Source organism: Oxyura jamaicensis, chromosome 5 (assembly GCF_011077185.1).
Source record: "Oxyura jamaicensis isolate SHBP4307 breed ruddy duck chromosome 5, BPBGC_Ojam_1.0, whole genome shotgun sequence".
Taxonomy (NCBI): Eukaryota; Metazoa; Chordata; class Aves; order Anseriformes; family Anatidae; genus Oxyura; species Oxyura jamaicensis.
Window position 1 is genome coordinate 50,146,182 of NC_048897.1, and position 27,685 is coordinate 50,173,866.

The following is a 27,685-nucleotide window of genomic DNA, read 5'->3' on the forward strand; positions in this document are numbered from 1 at the left end:
GGCTCCCCTCTCCCGTGGGCAGGCGGAGGTCGGGCTCGCTGTTCCGCGGGCAGCGTTTCCTCGCCGAGATTTCCTTGGGTGTGTTATTTTCTCAGGCCTGATCCTTTGGCCTTTCGTTATTCCCCGGCACCGAGGTGGACTTAGAAAATTAGAAATAACCGGAGAGAAATTTCCCCCCCTCCGGCTGCCGCCCCGGACCCCCCATCCTTGCGCCCAGGCACCGGCGGCGGCCGGGGAGAGAAACGAGCAGCGCGTTTTGGGCCGAAGCTTCGGGAGGTGAAACGGATGGCGAGAATTGCCGCCAGCTTGGAGAAGGGCTGGAGGTGTTTCCCACCTCCCCGATTTTATTATTTTGATTATTATTGTTATTATCGGCCGTGGGAACGCGCTTCCCCAAGGCAGCGCCGGGGCTCAAGGCGCCCTGCTCCGTGCCCCAGGCTCCATCCCCCGGCTCGCACCGCACTGACAAAGAGTCGGGAAAGTCCTTGTGCACCGGCACAAGTTTCCTTAGAGCTCAAAACCTCCTCCGCTTGCCGAGATTGATTTGGATTTCGGATCCCCCGAGAAGTTGAGAGTTATTATTTATTTCTTTAAAAGGGGGAAGAAAAAAAAGATGCAAATCCAGTAAAAGAATAAATAAAAATCATAAATAAAAGGCGGTTAGGAAGGCGATCGGGAGGCGGTGGGGAGGCAGAGATGGGTCAAAAGGCTCGGCGGCCCCCGGCCGACCCTTTCGTTTGGCCGCTTCGGAGCGGGGCCGGGGCCGCGGAGCTGCGCGCAGGGACCGGGGGCCAAGTGCGGAGCCGGGGGGGGCCTTCCCCGGCACCCCCTCAGCTGGAAAAAAAAAAAAAAAAAAAAAAAAAAAAATCCCGTGCTGGGAAACACCACCCTCAAACCCTCCCTTTGGGGGAAAAAAATTACAAATAGGATAAAATAAATGTAAGAAACGCGGTGGAAGCGAGCTCTTGGGGGAAAAGGCAAAGGAAAAGAAATTCCCCGTCCTGTCTCAGCACCGTGCCCCCCTCTCCTCCCCACCCGGGGATGGAGCCTTGGCTGCCCGGGCCTCATCCTGCCCTCCCGGCCGCGGCTCGCTGCCTTGCATTAATCAGCCCGGGCCATCAGCGGGGCTGGGGCCGGTGGCCCGTAATTAGGGAGCGTGTGCCGCCCGGATTATCTCGTTAGTTTATCAAGAAAACATTTATTATAATTAATTCTCGGACGGGGTAATTATTATTGAGCGAGGGCAGAGCAACTGGTAGCCGGGATCTTTGCGGAGCGAGGGGGGAGGAGGGGGAAAGGTGACAGATTGCGGAGCGGAGCCGTTGCTCCCCGCTTGCGCGGCCGCGGACGAGCGGCTCCGCGGGTGGCTGCGCCGGGCAGGCTCCTGGCCGTGCTGCGCCGCCTTTACGCGGATGGAGGATTGGGTGGAGAGGAGGGGGACACTCACTTTTTATTTTTTTTAAAGTGTTATTTATTTATTTATTTATTTATTTTGGGGGTGTTCGTTTGCTCGTTTGCAAATGCGCCCCGAAACCACTTTGGCTCGCCCGCGCAACCGGTAGCCACCAAATTGGCGGCTCCGGGGTGGGTGCGGAGCGGGGGGTCCCCCCCGGGCAAAGCGGATCCTTTTCGTCGTCGTCCCCCCCCCCCCCCCCCCCCGGGCACGGTGTTAAAAGCGGAGCCCGGCTCCTTGCCTCCGTTAAACGAGGCCGAGCCGCGCAAGATGCGCGCCCGCGGAGCCCCTCGGCACAGCCGGGGAGGGCGGGGGTGCGGGAGGGGTGCCGAAGCCCCCAGCATTTCTCAGCCCTTCCGGAGCTGCGGCTCCTCTCCCCTGGCCTCTCTCTACCAAAACACCGAGTTTTGGGGGGTTTGGGGCAAAAAAGTTGCGCTCGTCTTCGTTTTTTCCGACGGCCGCCGCGCGTGGAGGGAAAGGCGAGATTTGGAGAAAAAAATAAAAAATAAAAATCCACTTTTTCCGCGGGGACCAACCTTAACCCTTTCAGGAGCCGGGGGCTGGCCCCCGTCGGGTATTTTTTGGTGCTGGGTGCCCCCCAAGTCCCACTGCGGAGCCCCCCCCCGGGGGTAACCGCAGCCGGGGGGAGCCTCTGGCCGCCCCCGGGCCGCTCGGCGAGGTGTTTGTTTAGCTCCAGCCCCGTCATCAAGAGTTTCTTGAAAGCCTAATAAATCTGTTACTTGCCTCCAAATCTAATTACCCGGAGTACTAATTAGGTGCAAATGGCCGGTGGAAATTACTGCAGGCGTGGACTGATGGCGGTAGAGCAGAAAAGTTTGGCTCTGCCCGAGCGGGCATTTGAGCTCTGAAATGCAGCATCGTCGGGGGGAAGGGCAGGGGGGAGACTTGAATGTTGCCCAAACCTGGGATAATTAAAGTCCTTGCAAGAGACTAGGGGAGAGATAGGTTTCTTGAATTGTTTCTTTGTTTCTCACCCTTGGGCTTTGTTATCTGCATTATTTATTTAGCCGAGGGGTTCTTTGTGTCTGCGAATGGCCCCAATCAAGTTTTGCTTGAGACAATTAGCTGGTGCCCGGCCGGGAATCCTATGCAAATGCCCCGGGCAGCCGTACAATGCGGGCAGTTGAAGGCATGGGGGGTTTTGTTCGGGCAGTAATTACTGGATGGGACGTGCTCCCCCCCCCCCCATCCCTCCCCTCCCTGCCTTTTTGGGGAGGGATACGTTTATCTGCTCAGTCTCTCCCGGCTCCCAAATCCGGCTGGGGGGCGGTTTAAGAGCTGGAGGATCGGCGGGGGAAAGCAGCGGGGATAAAAGCCGGGGGGCAGCCAGCTCCCTGACCCCCCCCCTCCCTTCTTCCCTCCGCAGGCACCTGGCGGCCCCCCCCGGCCGACGGCACCCCCAGGCACCGCCCGGGGCAGGCAGGGCGCTCGGGCGGCTCCCCCTCGCCCGGATTTCGGCCAACTCTCCTCCCCGCTACAACTTTAGCATGATGTCTTATCTTAAGCAACCACCTTATGCAGTCAATGGCCTGAGTCTCACAACCTCGGGCATGGATTTGCTGCACCCGTCCGTCGGTTATCCCGGTAAGCCACGTTTTTTCCTCCCCTCTCCCCCCGTTCCCTTTTTTTCCCTCTGCCCCGCGGATTTTCCCCAGCAGAAGCCGCCGGGGATCGCGGTGCCGTGGGGTCCCCCTTTCTCCCTTCCCTGTTCACTTCTATTTTTATTTTTTTTCCCTTTCTAACCTTTTTATGGGGTTGCAAAAAGGGGGCCACCCCGCTGCTGGAGGATGGGGGGCAGCCTCTTGCAGGGAGGGCTGGGGAGGAGGCACCGCCATTGCCGCAAGGATGCGGCTGGGGGCTAGCTGCGGGTCACCAAGGAATGGGGGGGGGGGGGGGGGGGGGGGGTTGAGGGTCCCTGGGGGGGTCCCCCGGGGGCTGAGCACACTGAGTGACAGCCAGGGCTCCCGGCTCCTTTCGCAGCCACCCCCCGAAAGCAGCGGCGGGAGCGCACCACCTTCACCCGGGCGCAGCTGGACGTGCTGGAGGCCCTTTTTGCCAAGACCCGCTACCCCGACATCTTCATGCGGGAGGAGGTGGCGTTGAAAATCAACCTGCCCGAGTCCAGAGTGCAGGTAGGAATGGGGGGGATGTCTGCTTTCCCCCTGCATTCAGACCCCCGAGACCCCAGCCCTCTGGGGCTGTTTTAGGGGATGGGACCAGCCCCGTCGTGCCCCTGAGGGATGCTCACATAGGGGGGAGGGTGTCTGAGAGGGAGGGGGGTCAGAGCGGTGATTTGCCCTCTCCTGTGTTGCAGCCTGGCCTCCCCTTTCTCACTGAGCTCTGGGGGTTGGTGTAGCCCCCCCGGCACCCCCAGGCTCTGCACCCTGATTTGGCTGCATCCCAGCCAGTCCCACAGGCCCACGTAGAGGCCACAAAGCATCCCCAGCCGCCCACCCCCCCCACCCCCCCATCTCTGGTGCAGGGCTGGGGTCCCCTTTCACACCAGTACAAACCGCAAACCGGGGGCTTCCAATGCTTTTGGAGGGGTTTTGGAGAGGGGAGGCCTTGGGACCCCTCTGCTGAGTCCAGGCTGTGCCTCCTCTCTGGGCAGCCTGCAGGGGCCCCATCCAGACACCATCCTGGTGGTGCTGCTGTGGGGCAAGATGGGGGGTCCAAGGACCCGTGCTGCCCCTGGCATGGATCCAGGGCGCCCTTCAGTCAGGGTAGGTCAGCTGCTACATTGTCCGTGCCCCTCACTTCCCTCCAAGGATGGTCCTGGTCACAGAGCCACCTGGGGAGCAGCCCTTGAAGAACATGGCCATGGGGATCAGGACCCCCCTCCCCATGCTTGACCTCAACCTTTTCCCCACAGCACCTTGCTAGGAGAGGTTGAGATGGGTTGGTGGCCACCCCTGGCTGGGGGTGGAGAGCAGAGAGCCTGTTTAGGGGTAAATGAGACCTCTGCAACTGCCCCCCAAACCCCTGCCTCCGTTCCCCTAATTGTTTCCCCCCTTTGCTCTATTGTTTTGAATCTCAGTCTTCACCAGGCTTTAAATGGTGATTTCTGGGGGTCCCCGGCTGGTAGACTGAAAAAAGGGAGTGTCCCCCTCTGCTTTTCCCAGAAGTGACCACATTAAGCAGTTTGGTTTGCCTGTTTCCCCTTGTTATTTCTGCTAACGATCTCGGGGAGGGGGACCCTTGCAAAGCCCCACTGGCCGCGGAGCCCTCCCCATCCCCAGTGCCAGCTCTCAGCCCTGGGGTTCCTGCGTGTCCCTAAGGCTAGGCTGTTCTCCATCCCTCCATCCTCCCCTCCCTCTCTCCCGGTCTCCAGGTGTGGTTCAAAAACCGCCGGGCCAAGTGCCGGCAGCAGCAGCAGCAGCAGCAGAACGGGGGTCAGAACAAGGTGCGGCCGGCCAAAAAGAAGAACTCGCCGGCCCGGGAAGTGAGCTCGGAGAGCGGGACCAGCGGGCAGTTCACACCCCCCTCCAGCACCTCGGTGCCCACCATTTCCAGCAGCAGCGCCCCCGTGTCCATCTGGAGCCCGGCGTCCATCTCCCCACTCTCTGACCCCCTGTCCACCTCTTCCTCCTGCATGCAGAGGTCCTACCCCATGACCTACACCCAGGCCTCAGGTTACAGCCAAGGATACGCGGGCTCGACCTCCTATTTCGGAGGGATGGACTGTGGATCTTATTTGACCCCTATGCACCACCAGCTGCCCGGACCGGGGGCCACCCTGAGTCCCATGGGTGCCAACGCGGTCACCAGCCACCTCAACCAGTCTCCGGCCTCCCTCTCCACCCAGGGCTACGGAGCCTCCAGTTTGGGCTTTAACTCGACCACTGATTGCTTGGATTATAAAGACCAAACCGCCTCCTGGAAGTTAAACTTCAATGCTGACTGCTTGGATTATAAAGACCAGACATCCTCATGGAAGTTCCAGGTTTTGTGAAGGCCCGCGGGGAACCTTTGTGATCATACGAGAAACCGCGACGAGAATGAACACGCTGGGCCGAACGCTCCAGTTTTAGTCAGGTCTTGGTTAAATTAAAGAGAAAATAACTAAAACGGACAAATGGACAAACAAACAAACAAAAAACTGACGACGACAACAGCAACAAAAGAGGGACAGTGCTGGTGTGACCATGTTCAGACTCATCTCCTGCTCAGACGCTCTGGAAAAGGAATAACAAAGAGGAAAACGGAGAAGGAAGGCCTTAAACGGACAGATCATCTAGTGAGCAGAAAACAGACAGACCAATCTGTGTTCTTTATAGTTTTAGGCAAATTGTTGGGTTTCTTTGTTTGGAAGAGGTGGGAGATCGTTCCACCTACGGGCCAGTTTAAAAAAAAAAAAAAAAGTCTAGGTTTTTATTTCTTTTTTGTGTGTGCGTGGAAAGATCCTTCACCCAGAGGTTTCCAATGTGTTATCAACCCTTGGTTAAAATATTCGGAATGGACAGCATCTCTCTCTTTCTCTTTTTCTCCCTCTTTCTCTCCCTCCCTCTTTCTTTCTATCTCGAGCTCATTCAACTGTTTCATGCCCAACTTGCTCAAGTTGGCACCGAGAGAACTTGGTTCAGGGCTGTGTGGGTTGTGTGACTGATTGTCCTAGCTGCACTACTTTATTTAAAGAAAAAAAAAAATAATGTTCATAAGGAGTCAATATGTAGTTTTTAAGAGACAATCAGTGTGTGTCTTATATAAATGGTACATCTGTGGTTTTTAATCTGTGCTAGACTTCAAAACTGTGATCTCCTGTATTGTATGCAACTACGAACTCCGCACCAGCGGGAGTTCTGCTGTGATTTAAATAGGTTATAATTATAAGTGAAATTCAGAGCAACTGAGTTACCTATTATCATCTTTTTAAAAATACAAAAAAAATATATTAAAAAAAAAATAATAAAAACACAAAAAAATACATGATCGCCTTTCACCAGAGGTGAACTGCACTGAAACTTTTTACAACAAACTGTCTTTGAATGAAAGAGAAAAGATCGAAAAAACCACCCAAGGACATTAAGCTCCTCTGGAGTTCACTTACTGCCGGCCACGCTGGCGGTAGCCGTCAAATCAAACAGGACTTCGGGCAGTTGCTCTGACCTGGACGAATTTAAACCGAGAAATTCATTGTCGTTTATGCTTGCAGATGTTAACTGAGGAAAAAAAAAAAAAAAAAGATATATATGCATAAACCTTTTTTTCCTGGATTTGGCAGATATGTATAATTATATTAAAATGGTTCTAGCACACTCGATGGTTGTCTTCCATTTCCATCGCGCCCGCGAGGGCCGAGTGGGGTAATGCTGCGGGCTCCGCCTGGTTCCGTGGGCAGGGGGAAGAAATCTGCATGGGGATTACTTTGTGGGCAGTGAAAGAAGCAAAATGAAAGATTGTACTTATTTATTGATTGATTTTGAAAGGGTTAAAAACACAACATGCGTTTCCAACCTATACCCTTTCACAAATCTCATCCTTTGGCGGAGGGATGGCATTTGTCAGTCACGTTTAGGGAGAGTCCTGAACTTCTCAGGGTAAGCCGGGGGAGAAGGGGGACTGGGAGCATCGGGCAGGACTCGTGTAGAAGCTGAGGTCCTGAGGAAGAAGGAGGACTGCTTTTTAAGCCACAATTTCATGAGCTGAATCTGGATCAGACCCCAAATGTCCCCGCTCATGGTGGCTGTTTCTGTCCCTCCTCCATGCGTGCACATGGGACTGCGTGAACCCTGAAGCTGGTTTGGATTTAATGCAGCAAACAAATGGACCTGTGGAAAGAGAAAGGCAGGTGGAAACAGCAGTGTGCTCCTGTCCCCAGCAGGTTCCTGCCTGTGAAGCTGCTTTGGAGGCTCCAGCATGCGGCACCGGTGGCCACCGTCACCTTGCTGCAGTGGCCGCACAGTGCCGGGAGCAGGGAGCGCGATGTCTCATCACAGCCCTGAGCATCCCTCAGCTTTTCTTGCCCCTCGTGAGGTCCGTGCATGCCCAAGGAGCTTCCTTCCTTCGGCTGCCTCTATTTACATGCTGCTGGCCCCCAAAACTGCCAGCAGTGCTTATCCCTTACGCTGAGCACCCTCCGGCGCTCAGCGACGTGGCTGTGTCTGAATGAAGGCGAGATGTCGCGCTGCTCGGTGCCCGGTTTTGTGCATTTTTATGGCTCTCATGTGGTTGAAGACATACGGGGGAGGCTCGGGACGGCTCTGGGTTCCTGCCGCCAGCAGCTCCCAGGCAGTGAGGTGTGAGGTTCCCGTGCTCCGCTGACGTGGTGCAAGCCGATGGAGTTGAACTCTCCCCCCAAAAAAATATTCAAGCAAAATACACTCAATTAAACCAAATCCTTGTTGAACTGGGCACAGCACTGCACCTGCCTGGAAAAGCTCTTTGTTTTGTGGGCATTTGATTTTTTTTAAGCCTCTTTAGAAGCACTTTTACCGTTTTCCTTTTCCATCTTATCTTTTGCTGTTCTTTCCTGAGTGGTTTCCCATCTTTTAGCGATGAGCTCCTTCAGCTGGAGCTCACTTTTATCAGAAAAGCTAATTTGCACCAGGAATTACTCTGAATTTTGCCCAGCATTTTGCACTTTCCACATTGTCTCTACCTGTTTTCTGATTTTAATTTAAACAGGCGCTCACGTGGGCAAAGGGCAAAATCCCAAGGTGAGCCGGCAAATGCAATATATTATTTAAAGAACGTTTTAACTCCTTTTTCATTCTTAATGCTTTAGGTCTTCCTTCCAGATAATTTTCTTTCCTCTGAACCGAGGCTGCAGAAGGGGATGCTGGAACTAATACAGTCAGTAGGAAAGCCAGGGCACCCTGTCAGTTTAGTGTTGGGAAGCCAGATTTAGGGGCAAAGAGCTGATCAGCAGTGTGTCAGATTTGAGGTTCCCCCAACCCCCCGAAACTACATATATAAGCAAATCATCTCCCTGTCTGCAAGGTGAAGTTTCCCAATGGAGGAAAAAAAAAGAAATTGAAAAAGCAAAAGAAAACAGTCGGGAATTATTGACTGCCCAGCCCTCAACCAGGCAGCACTGCCCCTGCCCCAGGCTCAGCCGGGGTAGAGCCCCAAAACGGGGACGGGTTCTGGGGTGATCACATTTTAGGAGGAGCTCGACATGCCCAGGGCTGCCAGTTTCCAAGGAGATGGGGGATAAATACAGCTAAATCTGGATTTAGGGACTCACAGCAGAGCTTCCCCGATGGGAGCAGAGGGACCCCCAAAGTCACCCACACACAGCCTTGGGGCTGGGGGAGGAGAGCTGGAGGAAGGGTGAGGTTTGGGAGGCTTGGGACTGGACTTGGGGTTGGGTCTGACTTTGGGAGGGTTGGGGCTGGCTTTGGGTTTTGCCTTAATCTGGGTCCTGGACCCCATCCAGTTTTGGGGACTGAGAAGGAGAGGGGACACCAGAAGGAGCCCTGCCTTTGCTGCCTCCCTTCTCTCTGTTCCCAAGGAAAGGGGATGGATGAAAGCCCCCCAGGCTGCAGAGCCCCCATGCCTAACCCCCACACCCCTTCCATAGACACGTGCGGAGCCAAATGGTGCATGCCTATAACTGCACATAGCACAAACACTGATACCAATGTGCACAGATACGTGCATATAGCATAAACATGCACGTAGAAATGCAACTCTAAGAAAGCAGATAGCACAAACACACGCCCCAGTGCGTACCTACAAACCCATGTGGCACCAACCCCTGGTATAAATGCAGCTATTGATGGGTATCTATAAATGTCTGTTGCCTAAATGCACGTATCACTGAGGATATGTGCTGATACGTATACAAGGGCACATAGCACAGATGGCTACAGCGATGCCCACAGCAGCAGTGCCTGCAGGTTCAAGCAGCTCTGCCTGTGCCAGGGGCTGTGCAGGGGCTGGGGGCAGGGGTCAGGGCTCTGTGAGGGGCTGGGCTGGTGAGGGGACGTGCTGGGGGCCAGGGGAGATAAAGGGAAGGGAATGAAGGGGAAATAGAGAAAGAGAGAGAATGAAGGAAAAGGTAAAGGTAAAGGTAAAGGTAAAGGTAAAGCAAAAGGTAAAGGTAAAGGTAAAGGTAAAGGAAAAGGAAAAGGAAAAGGAAAAGGAAAAGGAAAAGGAAATGGAAAAGGAAAAGGAAAAGGAAAAGGAAAGGAAAGGAAAGGAAAGGAAAGGAAAGGAATCAGATCCCATTTTCTCCCTGTTGCTGCTAATGGTGCTGCACCTCTGCTCTACGGCAGAGAGGAGAGAGGTGATGGTGGGGGGAGAAGAGGTGGCAAACGGACATATAAACATATAAATGCTACACAAACTGTTAAAATCTGCTCTGAGAGTCAATTTTGACTTTTAGGCTCATGAACCATTAATAAAAATCTCCTTACACTGAAATGGCTCTCAAATGCCGTGATAGCGGATTACAAACTCCTAATGGAGATGCTGTATGACCAAATATTCTCTAAGCAGCAAGGTCTAACGTACCGGGGGTGGCTGGGCCACCTGATTATCAGCTTATCGGCCAATACTTCTTAGTGCGGGATGTGCCAAAAAGAAAGCATCTTCCTCGGCACAGTCCCTTCCCCGTTCTTCATTTAAACAGATTTGGGAACAGCATCATGTGGCTGGGGTCCATATGATGACCTGTGGCAACAAGAATCTGTGGCTCTCACCTTGTCACCCATCATAAAGAGAGGTAAGGAGGCTGGTACTTATTCTGCTGTGGGTGCTGGTAACAAGAGATGTTATATAGCTGCCAGAGCTGCTGTCATCTAGAAAATGCATGGCCTGAGCCTCCATGGGGACCCCTTGTCCTGTTGGTCTGGGGCAAGGCAGCCCCAGTGCCCTACTGCATGTCCCAGTGTGGCCAGGCCCACCACCCTCATTTCCTTTAGAAGCAGCAAATTGCAAACACTTTTGGGTCCAGATAAAAGTGGAATTGAAGCTGATTTATCTCCTGACACAGCTGTTTAAAGCAAAGTGTCCCTCCATCCACCATGCCACGGCTGTGGAAGGACACGTAACCATGCTCACTGATTTTTGGGGACCCTGTGAACCACGACGGCTCTTTCATGAGACGTGAGGCTGTAGGTTTGACCCCTCGGGATAATCAGGCTCCTCTGCAGCAGGGAAATACCTGGAGCCAGCTCTCAGGGAAGCCCGTCTGGGTGAGGGCATCGCCCCGGGGGCTGCAGAGCTGCTGAGGGGCTGCGAACGAGGAGTCGAGATTAAAGTGCAAGGAGCTGCCAGGGTGTTTGCTCAGCGTCCCGAGAAGGCGGCACCGTGGGGTTGGCTTTATTTAACATTTTTATTAGCAACCTGGAAGAGCATGCAGGCAGAATTGTTAAGCACCGGGGCTGGCAAATGGAGAGAAGTGATAGAAAGAGGCAACCAGAGGATGGAAAATAGCAGGGCGGGATGGCAAAGGCTGAGCAAATGCATCTGGAGAGAGAAGCAGAGCCATTCAACATCCCTGCCAGAAAAAAGTGTTTGGAAAGCCAAGCCATGAATGGCCTGTGAGTGCTCTGCTCTCCTGATGGACACAAGGTTGCAGGAGATGGGTGCTGGTGAAGAATGGTGAGAAGGGTGATGGATACAAAGGGCTGGATCAGTGGAGGATGTGGGCAGCAAAATTGCCACTGGAACTCCAGAAATCCTGAAATCAGGTGGGAGAGGAGGCCATTACTGAAATGATGTTGTCTGGTCCCAGGGCCAGGCTTTGAAACTGAATTTGGAGAATTAGGACAGAACCGGGAAGAACCATGAAAGCAACTCAAGGAGTGGGGAACCTCCCTGGGAGAGGGGTGTCTGGGGAAATCTGTCAGTATTTGGAGCTACCCAGGAGAAGCCTGAGGTGATCTGAGTAGATTTGGTGAGTACATCTGGCAAAGGCACCCAGGTCAACAAGTTAAAATTAGATTAATCCACACTGGACATCAGAGACAAATAAAAGTTTACCACCGACACATATTGCCTTAGGATATGGAAGATATGAAAGATATGAAAGTTTTTTCTGTTTTGTTTTGTTTTGTTTTGTTTTTTCAAGTATCGTGATCAAATAACTGTGTGCCTTTCTGAAAGATAAGCAGGAGGTGTTTGCTCCTACCATAATTACATAAAATATAGCACAGCACAACCCTTGCTGAAACCATCCAAGTTACTCTTGCTCTTTCAGGGCTATATGCAGGACTTCTGTGAGGATGGAGTACCCATCAGACAATTCCTTAGAAAATTTGCTTCTGAACCATCTCTGGACAGGGAAAATCAAACACGGATGGGCTGCAAGATGGGCACCAGAGACCAGGGGCCAGTGGTGCAGGTGTCCTGTGCTGCTGTTTGTGTTACAGCAGAACCTCTGCCTGGTGGCTCAGCCAGGACACGTCTGGCAGAAGGACAGCATGCCACCAGCATCCATCCCTTCCCATGTGCATGGAAGAAGAACTCTGCAGCTCAGTTTTTGGGAAATGTCTTGCAAGAGTTTCCCGGAGCAGTTTGGGTCAGCCCTTCTGGGCTTCTGCTCTTGTTTTTTTTTTTTTTTTTTTTCCTTGGCCGCCCTCTCCCCTGCTGTGGGGAGCGGGGTTGCGGTGCCAACCTTTCCAGGTGTGCAAACTTCCCACCCCTTCTGGCAGGGAGCTCGGGGCACCGAGCAGGTACTGCCAGGGCTGAATTAAACTGCAAGAGGCTGCCAAAGCTCGCTTCTGGCTCCTGGCCTCCCACATCAGAGGGGAGAGAGGTGACTGCAGAAGGGGGTGCAGAGGGAGGGCTGTTATTTCCCTGTGTTTTGGGGGGTGCCTTTCAAAATTTTGGGTGTTTTCTATGCTCAAATGGATCATCCAGGTCTGCTGCAAGTCTGCGACATTGCAAGGGCTGGTGGGCTGCTGCAAAATTAGGAATAGAGTGCTGGAGAAATTGGGGGTTGCTGGGAATAGCTATGCAGATGCTGAGGTCTCTCTGTGGTGTTGCACTGGTCCCCATCTAACTGAGAGCAAAATTAGATCTTCAGTGCATCTATTTAATTACTTGCATTGACACAACCCTATTAAAATAGTCCTCATATGTCCATTTTCCCTGGTAAAATCCCAGTCTCTGCCATTTCATTTTCTACTTCGATGGCATCACTGGCTAGTGAGGGCCTACCAAGGCTCCCTCACTGCCTTACCATTGGGTCAGACTGCAATAACCAAAGGCAAGAAGAGCATCAGTAGTACCAAAGGCAAAACCAGCAATGCCCTGCGGTCTGCCTTGGCCTGAGGGCTGGCTCTGTCTGTGCTGTGGCTGTGGTTGGCATGTTGGGCTGATAAGGTGCCCTGCTAGGCTGCAGGCATCGTGCTTGCTGGGCTGGGGATGTGGCTTCATGGCCCAATACGGGACCTTCCCCCAAATCTCTCTGCACAATGCCACACATGGCCTCATTGATGGGCATGGGGCAAATCCACCCACTGTGTCTGGTGCTTGGGAGGCGAGGAGCCGAGGTGCTGCAAATGCATGAGGTGGGCTGAGCTGAGCAGGAGAGACTGAAATCATCTGCACGACCCCCTGGCAGCACCAAAAATGTGTAGGTGTCCTGATAACCAAGAGAACTCAGAGACGCTCGTGGGCTCATACTGGGGATCTGTGACTGTAACTGTCCCCATTATTATTAGCACACTCTTTACTCACTCCACCATTTATTAGACAGAGATTAGGTATTATACAGAGTCATATTACTCGTGGAGACCAGGCACAATGCGCTTATTTTTTATTTCCCTTCAAATCAGGGAAATCCACAAGCGGCTTTACTTCTAGACCCAGCCATGCTAGCCTATTCTCGGCACTTTAAAATTAAAGCAATCACAAGGCTGACCTTAGGTTTCCAGTGACTTATGGAAGAAACCAAACACACAAGAACAAAAGGACAAATGAAAAACTGGGGTTTCAGGCTGGAATTTGTACCGCGAGCAAAGTGATCGAGTCAACTTACTGTTCATGTGTCAGGAGAGGAGAGGGAGGGGGCTGTCCTGATTAGATCTCATTTCCTACCTGTTTACTGTAGGCATTTGCATAATGATCACCCTGCAGAGTTGTTAGCATATTGTAACACCCGTTCCTGAACCCGTTAAAACACAAAAACCACGCAGACTGCTGCTGTTTGCAGCAAATCGCCTCCTGATTGCGTCCGAGCGGATGCGGCCAGCGCGTGCCCCCGACGACTTGAGATGGCTGCCAGCCTCTTCCAGATGTCGTCAGAGAGATAAACACAAACTGCTTTATTATCTGAAAAAAAAAAAAGAAAAGAAAAGAAAAAAAAATGGAAAAAAAAAAAAACGGGGAAAAAATCAGAGAGCAGGGAAGGGACCTAAAGGTCCTCCAGGGGTCATTTGCCATGTTAATTCCTTGCTGGAGGAAAAGGACATCTCCAACATCCCGTATTCCTGGTCCAAGTGCTAGGATGGTGATAGCAACCGACAGGTTTTGAAGCAGCACAAATAAATGATGGACACAGCAGTTCAGCCCTCCCCAGACATTTGTGCTCCTGCAGGATACGTGCTTCACCACAACTTTCACCCAAGCAGATCTTCACGCACAGAGTGACGATTTACAGACTGCAAACGTGGTGGGAAGCTGAGCTTATTTGTAAATCGTTGGCTTTCAGTGAGGACAGATGAGTGTGCCATTGTTTTGGAAGAGTTCCTTGTCAGCCGAATTACAAAAAGGCAGATAAAAGAGGAGGGACGCGGGGCAGACATGACCGTGCTGTTGCCAAAGGGTGGCAGAGGACTGCGAGGTCTGAGTACCCAAGCAGCAAGGTGTCAGCAAACAAACGACGGGCTCACCTTTCAGCAGGCCCGCTCAGCTTTTTGCTCTGTCAAACAGGGATCCTTACAGATCCCCCAGTTGCTCACAAAACTTACTCTATTTCTAATCCTACAAAGTCAAGCCAAGGTGCTCACAGACCACCTGAACCAGCTTCTTTCCACCTTTAAAGCACATTTTCCATTTCCTCATCCAACCGTTCTTGGCAACATGGGGTAAAAGTGGGCTTCCAGTGAAATAATATAGCAAAGAATCTTTGGATATGCGTTGTAAGCTAAGTCTGGTTCAATCTTTAATGATTTCTGGTACCCCATACTTCTCTAGATCACTTACGAGAATACCACAGGGGTCGGTGCCAGAGCACACCGCACTCGTGGTGTCCTACACATTTGGTGCTTGTCCCGTGTCTGTGGTGCTGGATGTTTGCAGAAGGATGTGAGACCGGTTTAATGAGATTTCCTCTTGACAAATTCAGGTTGCTGCTTCCTGTTAGACAACTTTCTATGTAAATTCAATTTTAAGTCTTCCAACAGTTCAGGTTTGAAGGGACCTTTGTGAGGTTTTGTGTCCATTAGCAAGGATGCCCTGGACCCTCAGCTTCCAGCCAGCTCCTGCAGCCTGGCATTGTCTCCTTGCACAGCCTGCTTCTACCCTACACTTATTCCACACCAAACAAGTCCGCAGAGATCCTTCACAGTGTCTGGAAATCCTCTAGGACAACTGTGGAGTGGCCTGGGGATTCCCATCACACAGCATGGATGTCTGCCTCTTTGTTTCAACTTAGAGTCCTCATTGCACGTTTCCCAGTAATGTTGGCATTAAGTGACTGATCCCCAACACCGCTGTATCGCTCCCCGTGCTGTGGGGTTGGGTCTGCTGCTCAGCACCCTTGGACAGGTCTCACAGATCCCTCAGCCTGTCCCGATGAGGGACTCTGCAGCATCTGCAAGGCAGCATCATGGTGCCAGAGTCCCCACCTCTGTAACGTGGGTACCTCTTGCCTCCCCTCCCCTTGATTTTATGTAATATAAATGATATCTCATTCTTCTTGGGTTCCCAGCTCATCAAATACACTTATCAGCTTCCACATGACCCCTGGCAGGATTCCTGGAGATGGTGTTTCACTCCCTTCCCTTCCCTTTTCCCCTGGAAGCCGCTGCTTTTCTGCCATGAAGCCGTAGCTGTAGCAAGTGGCACAAGAGCCTGGCACTCCTGCTCGAACCGCACTTTGCTTTCTCATTATGCAACTACTGTATTTTAATAGAAACCCCTTTTTAGGCAGTTTCAAAAACAGTTGGTCTTTTTCTTTTTTTTTTTCTTCCTTCTGTCAAATGACCAACTTAATAATTCACTACTTGTGCTGGGATTAGCCACTTTGGGCCACACTCTGGATTTCTTATCTTTAATGTAGTTCTCGACGACATCTTCTGCACTTAATCCCCTGACAAAACTCCCTTTGATTCCCATGACAGTCGCTCACAGAGATCAAACGCAGAACGCTGCTCTGTCAGGTAGAGCTGGGCGAATAATTTGCGACAAATAATTTACCCACAGACTTTCTTCCTCATTTTGTCTGCACAAATTGTCCATTTGGCTGAGGCTCGGGACTGCTGGTGGATTTGTTTCTGGCCACACGAGTCTGAATTCGGTGCCTGGCTCATGAGGAAGAGCCTGCGAGTGCATTTCAAGAGCCTTGGTGGTGCTTTGACCTCACTTGGCTCCAGCTTTGGTTTTTGCCAGTGCCAAGCCCATCCTGCCCCACGAGCAAAATCAATGCAGGCCGTGATGTGCTCAGTGCTCCTGAGTCACCGTGCTGTGTTTCTGAGCAGGATCAGAGGAGCGTGACTTTGAGCTGAGCGCCACAGTGCAAATAATCCCTAATATCACTTAGATCTCCTGTTTGGGGGATGTGCTCTAATGTATGCACCTGATATGAGTTTTATCACTTCCCCTTGCAGGAACTGTCTCCAAAACACAAGCGGAGGCTAGGCAGGGATGTGCAGAGATAACAGGACCTGGTTTTCCTGTGGGACCTGCTCTAGCAGGGACAAGGAGCTACCCACGCTCCCAGCATCACTGCCCAGCACCATCTGCGCCCTGCATCGCACAGCTGGGAACCAAACACACATCCCCCCTGTTTTCACCTTTATACTACCACAGCCTCCATCCCAGTTTAACCATTCAACCAAACATTAAAGGCATCTCTGGGTGTCTCCCTTCAAGTGTTTTAGGTAGAGAAAAGGTTAGGAATTAGGATAAATTAGGAATAAACCATGCGAAAGTGCTGGTATGGACCGATTTGCACAATATTTGTAACTGTAATGTTATAAATGAGAATGTTTGAACTTGCAGTTTGTGTCAACTTTACCTTTTTTCTTCCCCTTTTTTAAATTAAATGTCTGTGACTCTCAAAAAGCACAGAGGTGGTAACTTTAAGGTCTCCATCTATTTTCCAAACAGCCCTGGTAACGCCTGCAGGGAGCAGAGAGCAGTGCTGCCTTACCAGGGCCCACAGAGACGCTTCATTAACCCAATTAAGCAGGTGGATGGAGAGGGTCTCTCTGATAATTTACACCTTACTAATGAAGTGTGTGACTCTTAATCTCCTCCAAACAAGATACACTCATGAAACACTGGTGCAAGGAAAGGGGAAATTAATTAGGTGAAAAAACTATGAGATTATAGTAGAGGGATTCCAATGAGGCAACAGTAACATGGCTGGTGATTCATTTGTGCCTGTCTTAAATTAATGGCTGAGCTGACAAGCAAATAAGACCCAGCATTGTTTTGGCTTAAAAGACATCCTCATCAGACCTAGCACGAGGCACCTGATTTTATGGTATGACACACCATTTTCTGAGCCCCAGCTGCCTGGATGGCCCTGGGAGAAACAAACCCAGTATGAGCAGAGCCTGGCCTCTTTTCTAAGACGTCTAGAGGAGCTACTTATTCTATACATATATTTTCAATACAGTAATAACTTTGTGCCATAGAAACATCTGCCTGGCTGCCAAGCCTGTGTTCGGGCTGCAGTGGGGTGGTGGGGACGTGCTGGCTGGTCGCTGAGCAGCCATCCCACCAAGTGAACAGCCCTGCTGAATGCTTTATGTTTTCTTCACCCCAAGGTAAAATAAAAGGGTGATGTGAGCTGTTGCTTTGCCTGGTGCTATGTGAAAGGCTGGAGTCAAGCCCTTTACGACCCAGTTATGGGTTGATTTCCTCTATCTGCGTGCAGTGCCATCGAGTGATGCTGTGCATCAGCCTTCGTGGTAGAGCTGAACATGGCCAGCGGATACCTTTGGCAGCCTGAGAGCTGCCAAAAGAGACACTTGCAGAGGCTTCTGTGCCCTTGGTTCCTGCACTGACTGAAAAATTGGGTGCAAACATGAATGAGAATTGTTTTTGTTTGTTTGATTGTTTGTTTGTTTGTTTTTTGTCCTGAAAAGTCCCTTGGAAAGGCACTGTTCATCCTGTAGTCATGCATGGTAACTGCCTCCAGGGAACGGGGTCTTCAGTGTTTCAGAGTGAGAATGCTGCAGAAATGCATTTTACCAGGCAAATTCAACGTGTGGGTACTGAAAGGTTCCCAGAGTAGCAGATCCAAGCAGCTTTAACATTGGAAATTGTATTTTGTCCTAAAAAGAACTCAATGCGCCCAAGGATTTCAAAGCTTTTGGCAAACATGAATTAAAGCAGTAATTAATTAAGCTCTGCGGCACTCCTGTTTGATAAACAAGAGATACATTATGATCAGTCAGTATTGCCAACTGCAAACATTCACTAACTGTGAGTCCAGCTCCCCAAAATTATGAGATTGGCTTAAAAAATCATGAGATTAAAAATCAAAATTGTTGCATTTTCTTTATCCACCATCTGGCTTCTCAGCCTCTAGGGTAAACATGCCTCGTGTTTTCAACTACAAGGGCTAGCCACTTACTTAAAAACATGAAAACTGAGATCCTTGTGCTTCATAATGACTCCAACAGCTGAGGCTTTAGGAAAAAAAATATTAAGAATCCTAAAACTCGTCACGAAATCCGAAGAATTTGCAGTAATGATCACTTACAATGGAAAGGGTTTTGGCTCGGCGGCTATTTCTGAATTCAGCAACCCAGCACAGGAGCTGCTAGACAAGGAACAATGAAGACCGACCCTCCTGGTTGAAATGGCAGGAGAATTTAGGTGGATGAAATACAATTACAGAAGCAGGATGTCATGTAGCCCTTCCTGGAATTTAGCCAGGGCGTGACAGATAAACACATAATTTCTTGTGAAAACTCTTCTGGGATTGTTAATTATTACAAATGATCGTTCCTGTCTCTCTGGAAGATGATTGCAGGCAATGCTACAGCATCAGGCACAGTCCAGGGGCAATAGCTTTGTACCAAACCACGGATGTGAATGTCACCCCTGAAGCCCTGCTCCCCTGGATTCGCAGCCCTGACAGACAGTGTGTGTCGGGAAAATCCTGGCTCAGGCTGATCCGACTTAGCCCGTGAGACAGGGCCGTTTTGGTGGCAGGGCTGGCAGCCACCGCATTACTGTCTGGAGAAGAACTTATGCGGCAGTGGGAACGGCAAATTATCCAGAGGGAAAGTAGCTGCAGAAGGCCCGTGGCTGGCTGGAACCAGGAAAACAGATTTCAAACTAATGTAAACAGCTTGGATTTATCACCGAGCTTGCAGGTTCAAAAATAAATATCACCGTTTCTGTGGTTCAAAAGTTGGTTATTTTCTACCGACACTTCAAAAAATGTAGTTTTCCAGTGACCTTGGAAACCACTTTAAATACATTTTTCAGTAAGTTAAAAACCTGAAGTTAATAAAAGGGAATCGGGGAAAGAAAGAAAGTTTCAATTCTTTAAGCAGGTCTATTTGTCACATAAGAGAAAATGAACTTGAGGCCACCTGAGCATCCAAGCACATGTATTTGAGAGAAAACTAGCTCTAATGTCTTCGCCGCAGCAGGATCCCCATACACGTCGAGAAGCCATTTTCTCCAAGGAGGAACATTACGCTGTGCTCAGGATAGACTCTGATCTTGGCACCTAAACCTATTTAAGTGATACTAGGGGCTTTTGTACTGCTATGAAATTACTCTGGGCCAGTGAGGGCACTCGCTGGCTGTGTACTCCCCTCTCTTCTGTGGAAATCAAAGTACAAACAGGTTGAAAAAAGCTACAGACAAATTCATGCAGTGAGAACCAGCTAGGGCTACTTAGAGAAAAGATACAGCCTCTGGCTTGGGAAGCTCAGTGCTGCAGGGAATAGAGGAGATAAGGAGGAGGGCTTGCCCTGGCTTTACATTTTTTTCTCTAAGCATCTCTTGCTGACCACCTCTGGTGGCCTAAATGGACCTTCAGGCCAACTCATGTGTGGTCACTTGTGTTCTCCAAGGGTATTTCCACCCAGCCCAGCCCAGAGGAGCATTTCCAGGAGAAGCTCCCAAACACAGGGGCTGAGGGCAGAAGCAATGCTGGTACAGTAGGGTATTGGTTAACACTGGAGCCACGGACTTCATGCTACCGCCCTCTGTTTGGACCCAACTCCCTGCTTTTCAAGCCGTGTTTGTGTATTGAATAAAGCATTTCAAAGGGTTATGCTAAATAGGTGTCTGGGGCTCAGTAATTAATGTCAACATCCATAAATGCTGCGTGTCTGTCTCACTCTTGGATGGCCAATGCCCTGACTCTAGACTGAGTATCTTATCAAGTTTTTTTCTCCAAAAAGATGTACCAACAGGTCATGTGTAGGTTAAACATGGCAGCTCTCTAACCACTCAGGAGCTACTTTATCCTGTGTGCAAACCTGGTTTATAAAGCTTATCAAGAAGAGAGGCTTGGTATCACAGTCTAGTACTCATAATTAATCCTGGAGACAGTGCGGATTTAGGTTCATTGGGGCTGACTTCAAATTAAAAAGTCACTATTAGCATGTGAAACAGACACCATATGTTACATATTAACACTGTAGATGTTACAGAACGTTGTGTATTTCTTTTTTTCAAGTGGGATAGCTATAGACATGCCCTTTCCAATAGAAGATGGGTTATCTATCTGTATTAGTCTTATCTTCTAGCGGTCTCCGTTATGGATGGCAGCAGATGTCTTTACAGAGATCTCTACTGCCAGGTCTACTCATATGCACACATTCATACAGATAAGTCCTTGTTTGTATAGGCTTTTACATTTTTATATATAAAATTATATTTATTTGTAAATGTATTTGTATGCATATTATTGCATCTAAAGTACAGTACTGATCAGTAGACATATACAGACCAATTAAAGAGAAATTACAAGTACATAGAAAAATATGATACATTTGCACAGACAAATGGAGAAATCTCTAAGTATCTGCTTTATGGCTTTACAGCAGTATTTTTCTCTTGTTCTCTCTCAACATCTGTAGCTACCTTGATCTATGTACAAGTTCAAAATACAGAGGGAAATACTGCCTAAGAACATATTTGGCAGCAGCCTGTAAAAGCTCATTGTACTAGGAGTTAATACAATGTTCTCAGTGTCTTCAGTCATCTGAAATTTGAGTTTAAAGTTCTTGCACAATCACAGCCAACATAAAATGCAGCAGGAAATCGCCATTAGTCAAATGTGTTCCTCTAATCCCGCTGCAAAATGGAGCTTTTTCATTTATATCCCGCCACGGGTTAGTTTGTGATTTCATATGTCAGATACATCAATTCTGCCAAGGAGAGGAGATGGGCAAGAACAAATTAAAAATATAGACTCCTTTGCTGCAGGGGAAGTTGAGAGGGCAGGTCTTTGTGGAGAACAGTAATAATGATCTCATTTAAGAGAGTTTCTGGGTCTGATTCTTTGCTGCCCTTCTTCATACTTAATTAGACGCTGGCAAATTGAGGGGCTAACCAGCAAATCCAAAGGAATATTCACTCTTCTCTGCTGAAATTGCACAGGGAGAGTGCAAGGAGGGAGACATCAGCCCACGTATTCTGACGCTTTAATGCCAAGAAAGAGCACCAGCTGGTTGCCAATGGGAAAACCTGCCATTTCTTTCACTCTTTCTGTCCTTGTCTTGTTTTGTTTCTGTCTCTCACTCTCTCCCACTTTCTTCTTTCTAATTCTCTCCCTTCATTTGCACGACCACTGGGATAAATACAGCAACAGCCCCTCTCTTCCCAGAGACTCATTCTTGGGAGGATATTAGCGTGTGCCACACTCTGCTGCCGATTTGTCTTAAGGTAATTATTATTAATGGCTGTTGTTGTTTTTCCTGCAGAAACTGTAATATAGATGCTTTTGTATCATTGGCTGAAGCCTGTTGTTTCTGTAGGAAAAACAATAGGCCCACAGATTAGGACTGCATATTATGGCTCTAGTAGCACAGCAGGCTTTTGGTATTGGTACCAATCCTATCAGTTCCTGGCATCCTTCCCCCTTTACTCCTGGTAATTAATCTTTTCATGAATGCTGTCACGTTTAGAGCCATTTCATTAAGTTTCTGGTTCCTGCACTTAGGCAACTCACCGCATCCCTCACCTGCTCCATCGGCTGGAGAGACACGGAGAGGGGCGATGCCAGTGGTGGGCTCGTTCTCCCTGACCTTCCCTTCCTCTCTCAGGTAAATGCTCTCCCGTAAATGAAGCCACACAAGGATGACAGACAGGCAGCCGTGTGGTTCAGACAGCCCGAAAGGGCAAAATTGAGCCATCAAAAATTAGGAAAAGCCCCTACGAATGAAGGCGGTTGAATGTGGTGCCTGTATCCTTAACAGCCTGATAGAAAATGGATACTCACCTTCTGCTGTGATGGTTTCACATAAAATGGCACAGATTTCTTAAAGCAAGGGCAGCATTTTGGGACAATCACCTCCTCCATCCATACACCAACACCTTTCCTTCCTCCTCCTCAACAAATCTCCAACCCGCCTCCCACAAATGCACCAACTTCAGACCTTTCTGTGAAGCAGGATGCTTTCTAGAGGGAAGGAAGGTTTAAAACCACTTTTGCTGGTACTGCTCCAGTCTGTTGTTCCTGGTTTTGAAAGGGAGCTGGGCCCGATGGCTGCAGGCGGCGTGAAGCTGCTGCATGCATATTCGTAGGGCGCAGCAGCGGGGTGAGAGACAAAAGCTTGTATTCCCAGCCCAGCCTCAAGTGACCTTGTGCAACCCCTTAATTACTGCAATTACTTGCCTCCTGAGATGACATTATTAGGCCTTGCTCGGTATTAAGGGCTGTGAAGTTCACGGAATTATTCGTGCCGGTTGGTGAAAGAGCAGCGAGTAAAACACGGGGCCATCTTGTGGCTTCCAAACCAGCTCAGGGTCAAAAGGGGATGGCCGCTGGCGGTGCTCGGAAACTCAAAGTTGGAGGTGTCTCGCCGTTTTGCGTTTGGGGATGGGATTTTTACAGCGTGGCATCTGCACCACTTCACCGGTGACATGCAAAGAGCAGTGCTGCAATGTGGCTGCACCCACGGATGTGTTAGCAGCGACAGAAAACAGCAGCTCTCCTCCCCTGGTAGTGTCCATCTGCTAAATTCCATGTTTCTCCCCCAAATCAAACACGAACACTCCTAAATGGTAAAATACTAATTATAAAAAAATGAATGCATTAGGACTGACAGCTGCTGGAGCCAATTTTTAGCATTAGAAACACTAATTCAAAAAGCTGGGAAAAAAATTAAATAAAAGGCTAGGGCATTTTGCTGGTCCTTGAGGAAAAAAAAATGTAATAAGTAATAATAATAATAATAATAAACAAACACCAGAAAGAACTGCAAAATTCACCCTGAGGCACAGAATAAGCATGAAGGATCTCAAACGAAGTACTTAGCTATTGAGGAAATGACAGCAAGTGAAAACAGGAGACTAAATGGAGAAAATTAAACTGGCTTAACAGCAATCATTGCTACAATGAGAGCTGTAACTGCCTCTGCTGGGGGACGCTGGGATGGAGCAACAGCTCTTCCATCTTGGCGTTCATACCTGGTGTGAAAACGTGTCTGTCAATGACCAACTTTTGCTTTTGTGGTCAGTTTTGACCCAAAGGATCCCATTTGGCTGCAGCAACGCACAAGGATGGTTGATCTGTGGAGGGCAAGAGGGTTGTTCCTGCTCCCAAGGCTCTGCCCACCACCTGCAGCCCTGCACTGGGGTCTGCAGACATGGGAAGCCCCCAGGCTGCTCCTCTGCTTGGGATGTTGCTGCTGAGCACCAATTTACCCTCCAGTCCCAAATGCTGCAGATAGAGAAGTGCTGGGAGGAAGGGAGTGTCAAGGGAGCTATGCAGAGGAGAGGGGTGGGTTTGGCTTATCCCCATGGGTAGGTACATCGATCTGCCTGTAGCTGTTTTGAATATGAAGGGACGACAGAAAACCTCATCTCCTTGGTTTTCGAGTGGAAAAAGATGCTATGACCAGGCAGACAAATAGGAGGCAAAAAGATGACATCCCCTTTCAGCACAGGAGATGGTTGCATGGTGTGGGTTTTGGTGACCTTTATTCCTCTGTGAGTAATTGAAATATTGCCTATGTGCAATATTGTGTTGAGCTCTTCTCTGCCACTGTAGTCCATGGGGAAAACCCTGCCCTCCCTCCAAAATCTGCCTTGTAATTTCATTATGCTATATTGTGTTTTTTGTTTGTTTGTTGGTTTTGTTTTTTTCTTGGTTGGCTGTTTTTATTTTTTATTTTTATCATTTTTGTTGTTGTTTTGTTTTGTTTTTTTGGTCCATTGACCTCTCTGTAACCAACCAGGTAAAATACTTCCTTCCGTTATCTTCTCCCCAAAACGTGGAAATCTTCAAAGAAGAGGTAGGAGAGAGGTGAGCTCTCCTAGCCTCGTTTCCCTATCACTGCCTTTCCTTGGCTGTTCATCACAAAAAGAGTCCACACGCCCATTGCATCATGGCATTGAGCCTGTTGTATGTTTTGCCTTTTCTTTTAAATTATTCCATGTTGCAAACCTGGCGATTATTTCATGCTGTTTAAACTATATTTGCAGTCTTTGATCAAATATAAGTAGACCGGAGCAAACTGCTGATAGACTGAAGATATTGTTCTCGGTGTTTCTCCTTTCGCTTTGTTCGTTACATTATGCGTGTAAGCTTGCATAAAATGTTCATTGTGGCAACGCGCCTTTGTTATTAATTCTTGTGGTGCCACATATTTTCAGGAAACCTAATTCATTCACAAATGGGGTGATTAGGTAATCTAAGCCGGCGTGTTTGGGTGCATTTTACACACAACACGGACACGTACAACACACAATTACATGTACACCAAACACATACTTAACCATATAAATAGAAGGACCAAACCATGTCCTGTTTATGCCTAGTTCAGCAAAACACATAGTTTAGCTTCCAGGGCCCATTCTCAAACTCAAATTTTGTTGACTGTGATACCTTGAGACCTGGACACAACAGCAGAGAGATGCAATGTCAGGTAGCAATAATCAGCCCAGGATTTCAAGGCAAGGCACGTATAACAGCCCAGGATACCCCACACAACACGTGCGTGACTCCTATTTCAGGTGTTAAATGAATACTTGTGTCATGCAGCAAGGAGACAGGAGGTGAGAACTGATTTGTGGTGCCTGATCCCTACCTAGCCTGGCTCCTACTTGTTCCCTTTATACACCACGTGCATCAGGACATGACCATGCTATAGGGTTCTGCTTCTTTTCAGAAAGAGCAGGTACCCAGTCCTACCGGTTGCCAATCTAGCCCAGATGGCCACATATTTTTAGCTTCATTTCCAGGATCCACACAGCCAACATATTCTCTACCAGGAACTCCAAGGGATATCCCTTCGTTAGCTTCCATAGCTGCTTCTATGCCACTTGCGAGGGGCTTTTTCATCCCTAAATGATTTTATTTTGATGTGTGGGGCAGCCAGTACTCCATGATGGGTTCCAATAACCCAGTTTGTACCTTGCAAGTTGTGTTCTGATATTTAAAGGCCCCAAACTCTTCCTTGGAAGGCATCTTCTCTTTCTAGCCTTGGTAAATAGAGTGTCCAATTGCAAAATGCTGATATTGTGCAGCATGGAAAAGGCTTTTTTCCCCCTGAGTTTTATTGTATACAATTGATTATACACCATTTTTCTCTCCTTCTGAAACCTGCACAATTGGACTCATGTTGCCAGAAGAACCTGCTGTTACCCAGCCCCGGGGAGAAGAAACAGAAAACAGGAAGAAAGCCATGTTTTAAAGCTTTTAAAAGTTTTTTTTTTTTTTTTTTTTTTCAAAAACATTCCTCTATAAAATGTATTGCAGCTCTATGTACCAGGGGCCTCCTGACTGTCACACCATACTAGGGCCACCCCAGCAGTCTCTGTGTGCTGAGGTGTAACCACGTCCAGGCAGAAATAAGCTTGCTGTCCTCCCTCTCCCAGGACACCACTGCCTTTCAGATTCAGGATTGAGGCGTCTTTTTGCACATCACAGCCTGCCAAGCTGAGGGCCACAATGTCCTTCAATGAACCAGAAATATCTGGGAATTAAATGAAACTCGAGGAAGGGTATCCAGAATCCCACCTTCCTGCAGGGTTTGGCTCCTGGTTCAGAGGGTGGGGATGAACAAAGGAGCTCCAGCAGCAGAAGCGTGGCAGGAGGAAGAAAAGCGAGCTGGAGATGTGCCCCAGAGATGACAGTTTTAGCTGTTGTGGTCCAAGGCATGGGGTTTTTTCCCTGGATGCGGCAGGCCTTGGGATGCCCTGGCTCTGCACAGGGAATACACATGACATAAAATGCACACACATGGATACCTGCTTGTGGCTCTATTCCTGGCTGGGCTGAGCTAAAGCCACCTCATGTAATGGCCCTTGTCTGCATCCTGCTGCCACAAAGCTGCCAGGTGAATGTTCCTCACTGAGCACTGGGTGAGCCAAGTTTAACTGCAGAGCATCACAGCTGCTGGGAATGGTTGGAGCCTCCACATTCTTCTCAGAGGAAAGGGGATAATGCTAAAGATACTACAAATAATAATAAAAAAATACAGCCTTCATCTCACTGACCTTATCAACATAAAAATAAGAGTATGTAGAACAGGAGCCATCATTTTCACTGCAGGGGTTCAAAGACGGGATCAACATTTGGGTGGCTGTTATTGATTATTCCCCCTGAAAAAGGAGCTCAGCACAGGCAGTTTGCAGGACCCAAAGCAGCCTTCCAAACCGTGAGCATTTCCAGGGTCAGAAGCCTCCCAAGTATCCTCGGCTCACAATTATTTATAAATACACATGCACACATGCCTCCTAGCCGTGAGAATGTCCATGGCTAGGAGCCCCCAGATCATTCTCCAGTCAAGTTTATGCTTGAACACAGACACACAGACTTCACTGAAGGGAAAAAAAGGCAAAGGTTTTTTCCGTCTTTCCCCCCAGACTATTATAGCTGATAAATCGTCACTATTTCCTGAATCACGGGCATGTAGGATGGCATTACAACAGTCTTTGCCCATCTCAGTCTCACTCCCCGAGAACGCAAAAACACTTTATGTGACTTAGTTATTTTTCCAGTGACTGACAAATGCTTAGCGATTGAGAAGGAGCAATAAATACACGCTGCTGGTGTATAGAGTAGCCTTCCGAAAAGGATTTCAGGGCCGAATCCTGTCTCTGTTTACACTGTGTAAATCAGGTGTAACTCCAGTAAAGCTAATAGACGTAGTCTGGTGTCAAGCCCACACGGATAAAAGGATCAGGCCCTCTAAGCTTTAAAGTTATGAGTCTTTTCAAACTGCAGATCTACTGTCAACATTTCAGTGATTACTTCCCTTTTTTTCCAACACACAAACATAAAATAGTAACAAGATTATCAGATTAAAGAGCCAAAGAACAGCCAGTTTATTATACTCTTGCGTCTAAAACACTCCAATCTTATAGGTTTCCTTCCCACTCCACAGCTTGAGAGGGGAGATTGGTTTGTTTTTATTTGGTTTTAATATTTTTTAATCACAGTCTAGTATGGCTATGTAAGAAAATAGACCAGCCGTAATATTAAGAACTGCACCATGTAGTCAGCAAGAAAAAAAATAGTTGCAACCCCCAAACCAAGCATTCTGAGCATTTTAACTTAAAAAAAAATATAAAAAAATAAAAAATGTTGCATTCCTTTTGTCAGACAACATGAAGAAGAAATGACAGGACAAACAGAAAGAAAAGGACAGAACTGTTTAAAGCTAAAAATGTGCAAATGCTGCATTCCTTCTGGGAGAGGCAAGAAACCCCACAGCACCCCACCTTAGCATCAGTAAAAATTATTTAAATCGGAGATGGTCTGCACTAAGGGTCCTGAACAGATTGCATAACTGTTGCACAACTAATGTGTACAAGTGTGTCACTAATTTAATTTTAATTTTACTGTATGAGTTCGTATAAGATCCCCCAGCTGTCATGTGCTCATCATCTGTCACAGAACTATCACTAAGCCATGCTGGGCTAAGACAGGATTATAAACGATGA

At 48.8% G+C, this 27,685-nt stretch overlaps 1 protein-coding gene across 3 annotated transcripts; it reads left to right on the top strand.

Annotated features, from left to right (window-relative positions):
- Positions 1 to 2,212: 2,212 nt before the first annotated feature.
- On the top strand, positions 2,213 to 6,732 carry OTX2 (orthodenticle homeobox 2). Of its 3 annotated transcripts, none has more exons than XM_035329193.1 (4): positions 2,213 to 2,274; positions 2,841 to 3,058; positions 3,455 to 3,606; positions 4,806 to 6,732. In XM_035329193.1, the coding sequence occupies exons 2-4, from the start codon at positions 2,962 to 2,964 to the stop codon at positions 5,424 to 5,426; spliced, it is 870 nt and encodes a 289-aa protein (XP_035185084.1). In that variant the 5' UTR covers positions 2,213 to 2,274; positions 2,841 to 2,961; the 3' UTR covers positions 5,427 to 6,732. The 3 variants fall into 3 exon arrangements, with proteins under 3 accessions (XP_035185084.1, XP_035185083.1, XP_035185082.1); XM_035329192.1 differs by lacking the exon at positions 2,213 to 2,274 and adding an exon at positions 2,283 to 2,419; XM_035329191.1 differs by lacking the exon at positions 2,213 to 2,274 and having other exon boundaries at positions 2,313 to 3,058.
- Positions 6,733 to 27,685: the final 20,953 nt, after the last annotated feature.

What these genes read in the sequence shown, in the direction of transcription:
- OTX2 (XM_035329191.1), top strand. Translation starts at nt 2,638, where the DNA reads ATGGGACGTGCTCCCCCCCCCCCCATCCCTCCCCTCCCTGCCTTTTTG. An exon ending in CCCGTCCGTCGGTTATCCCG is followed by an intron (nt 3,059 to 3,454) that starts GTAAGCCACGTT and finishes CTCCTTTCGCAG; the next exon opens with CCACCCCCCGAAAGCAGCGG. An exon ending in TGCCCGAGTCCAGAGTGCAG is followed by an intron (nt 3,607 to 4,805) that starts GTAGGAATGGGG and finishes CCCGGTCTCCAG; the next exon opens with GTGTGGTTCAAAAACCGCCG.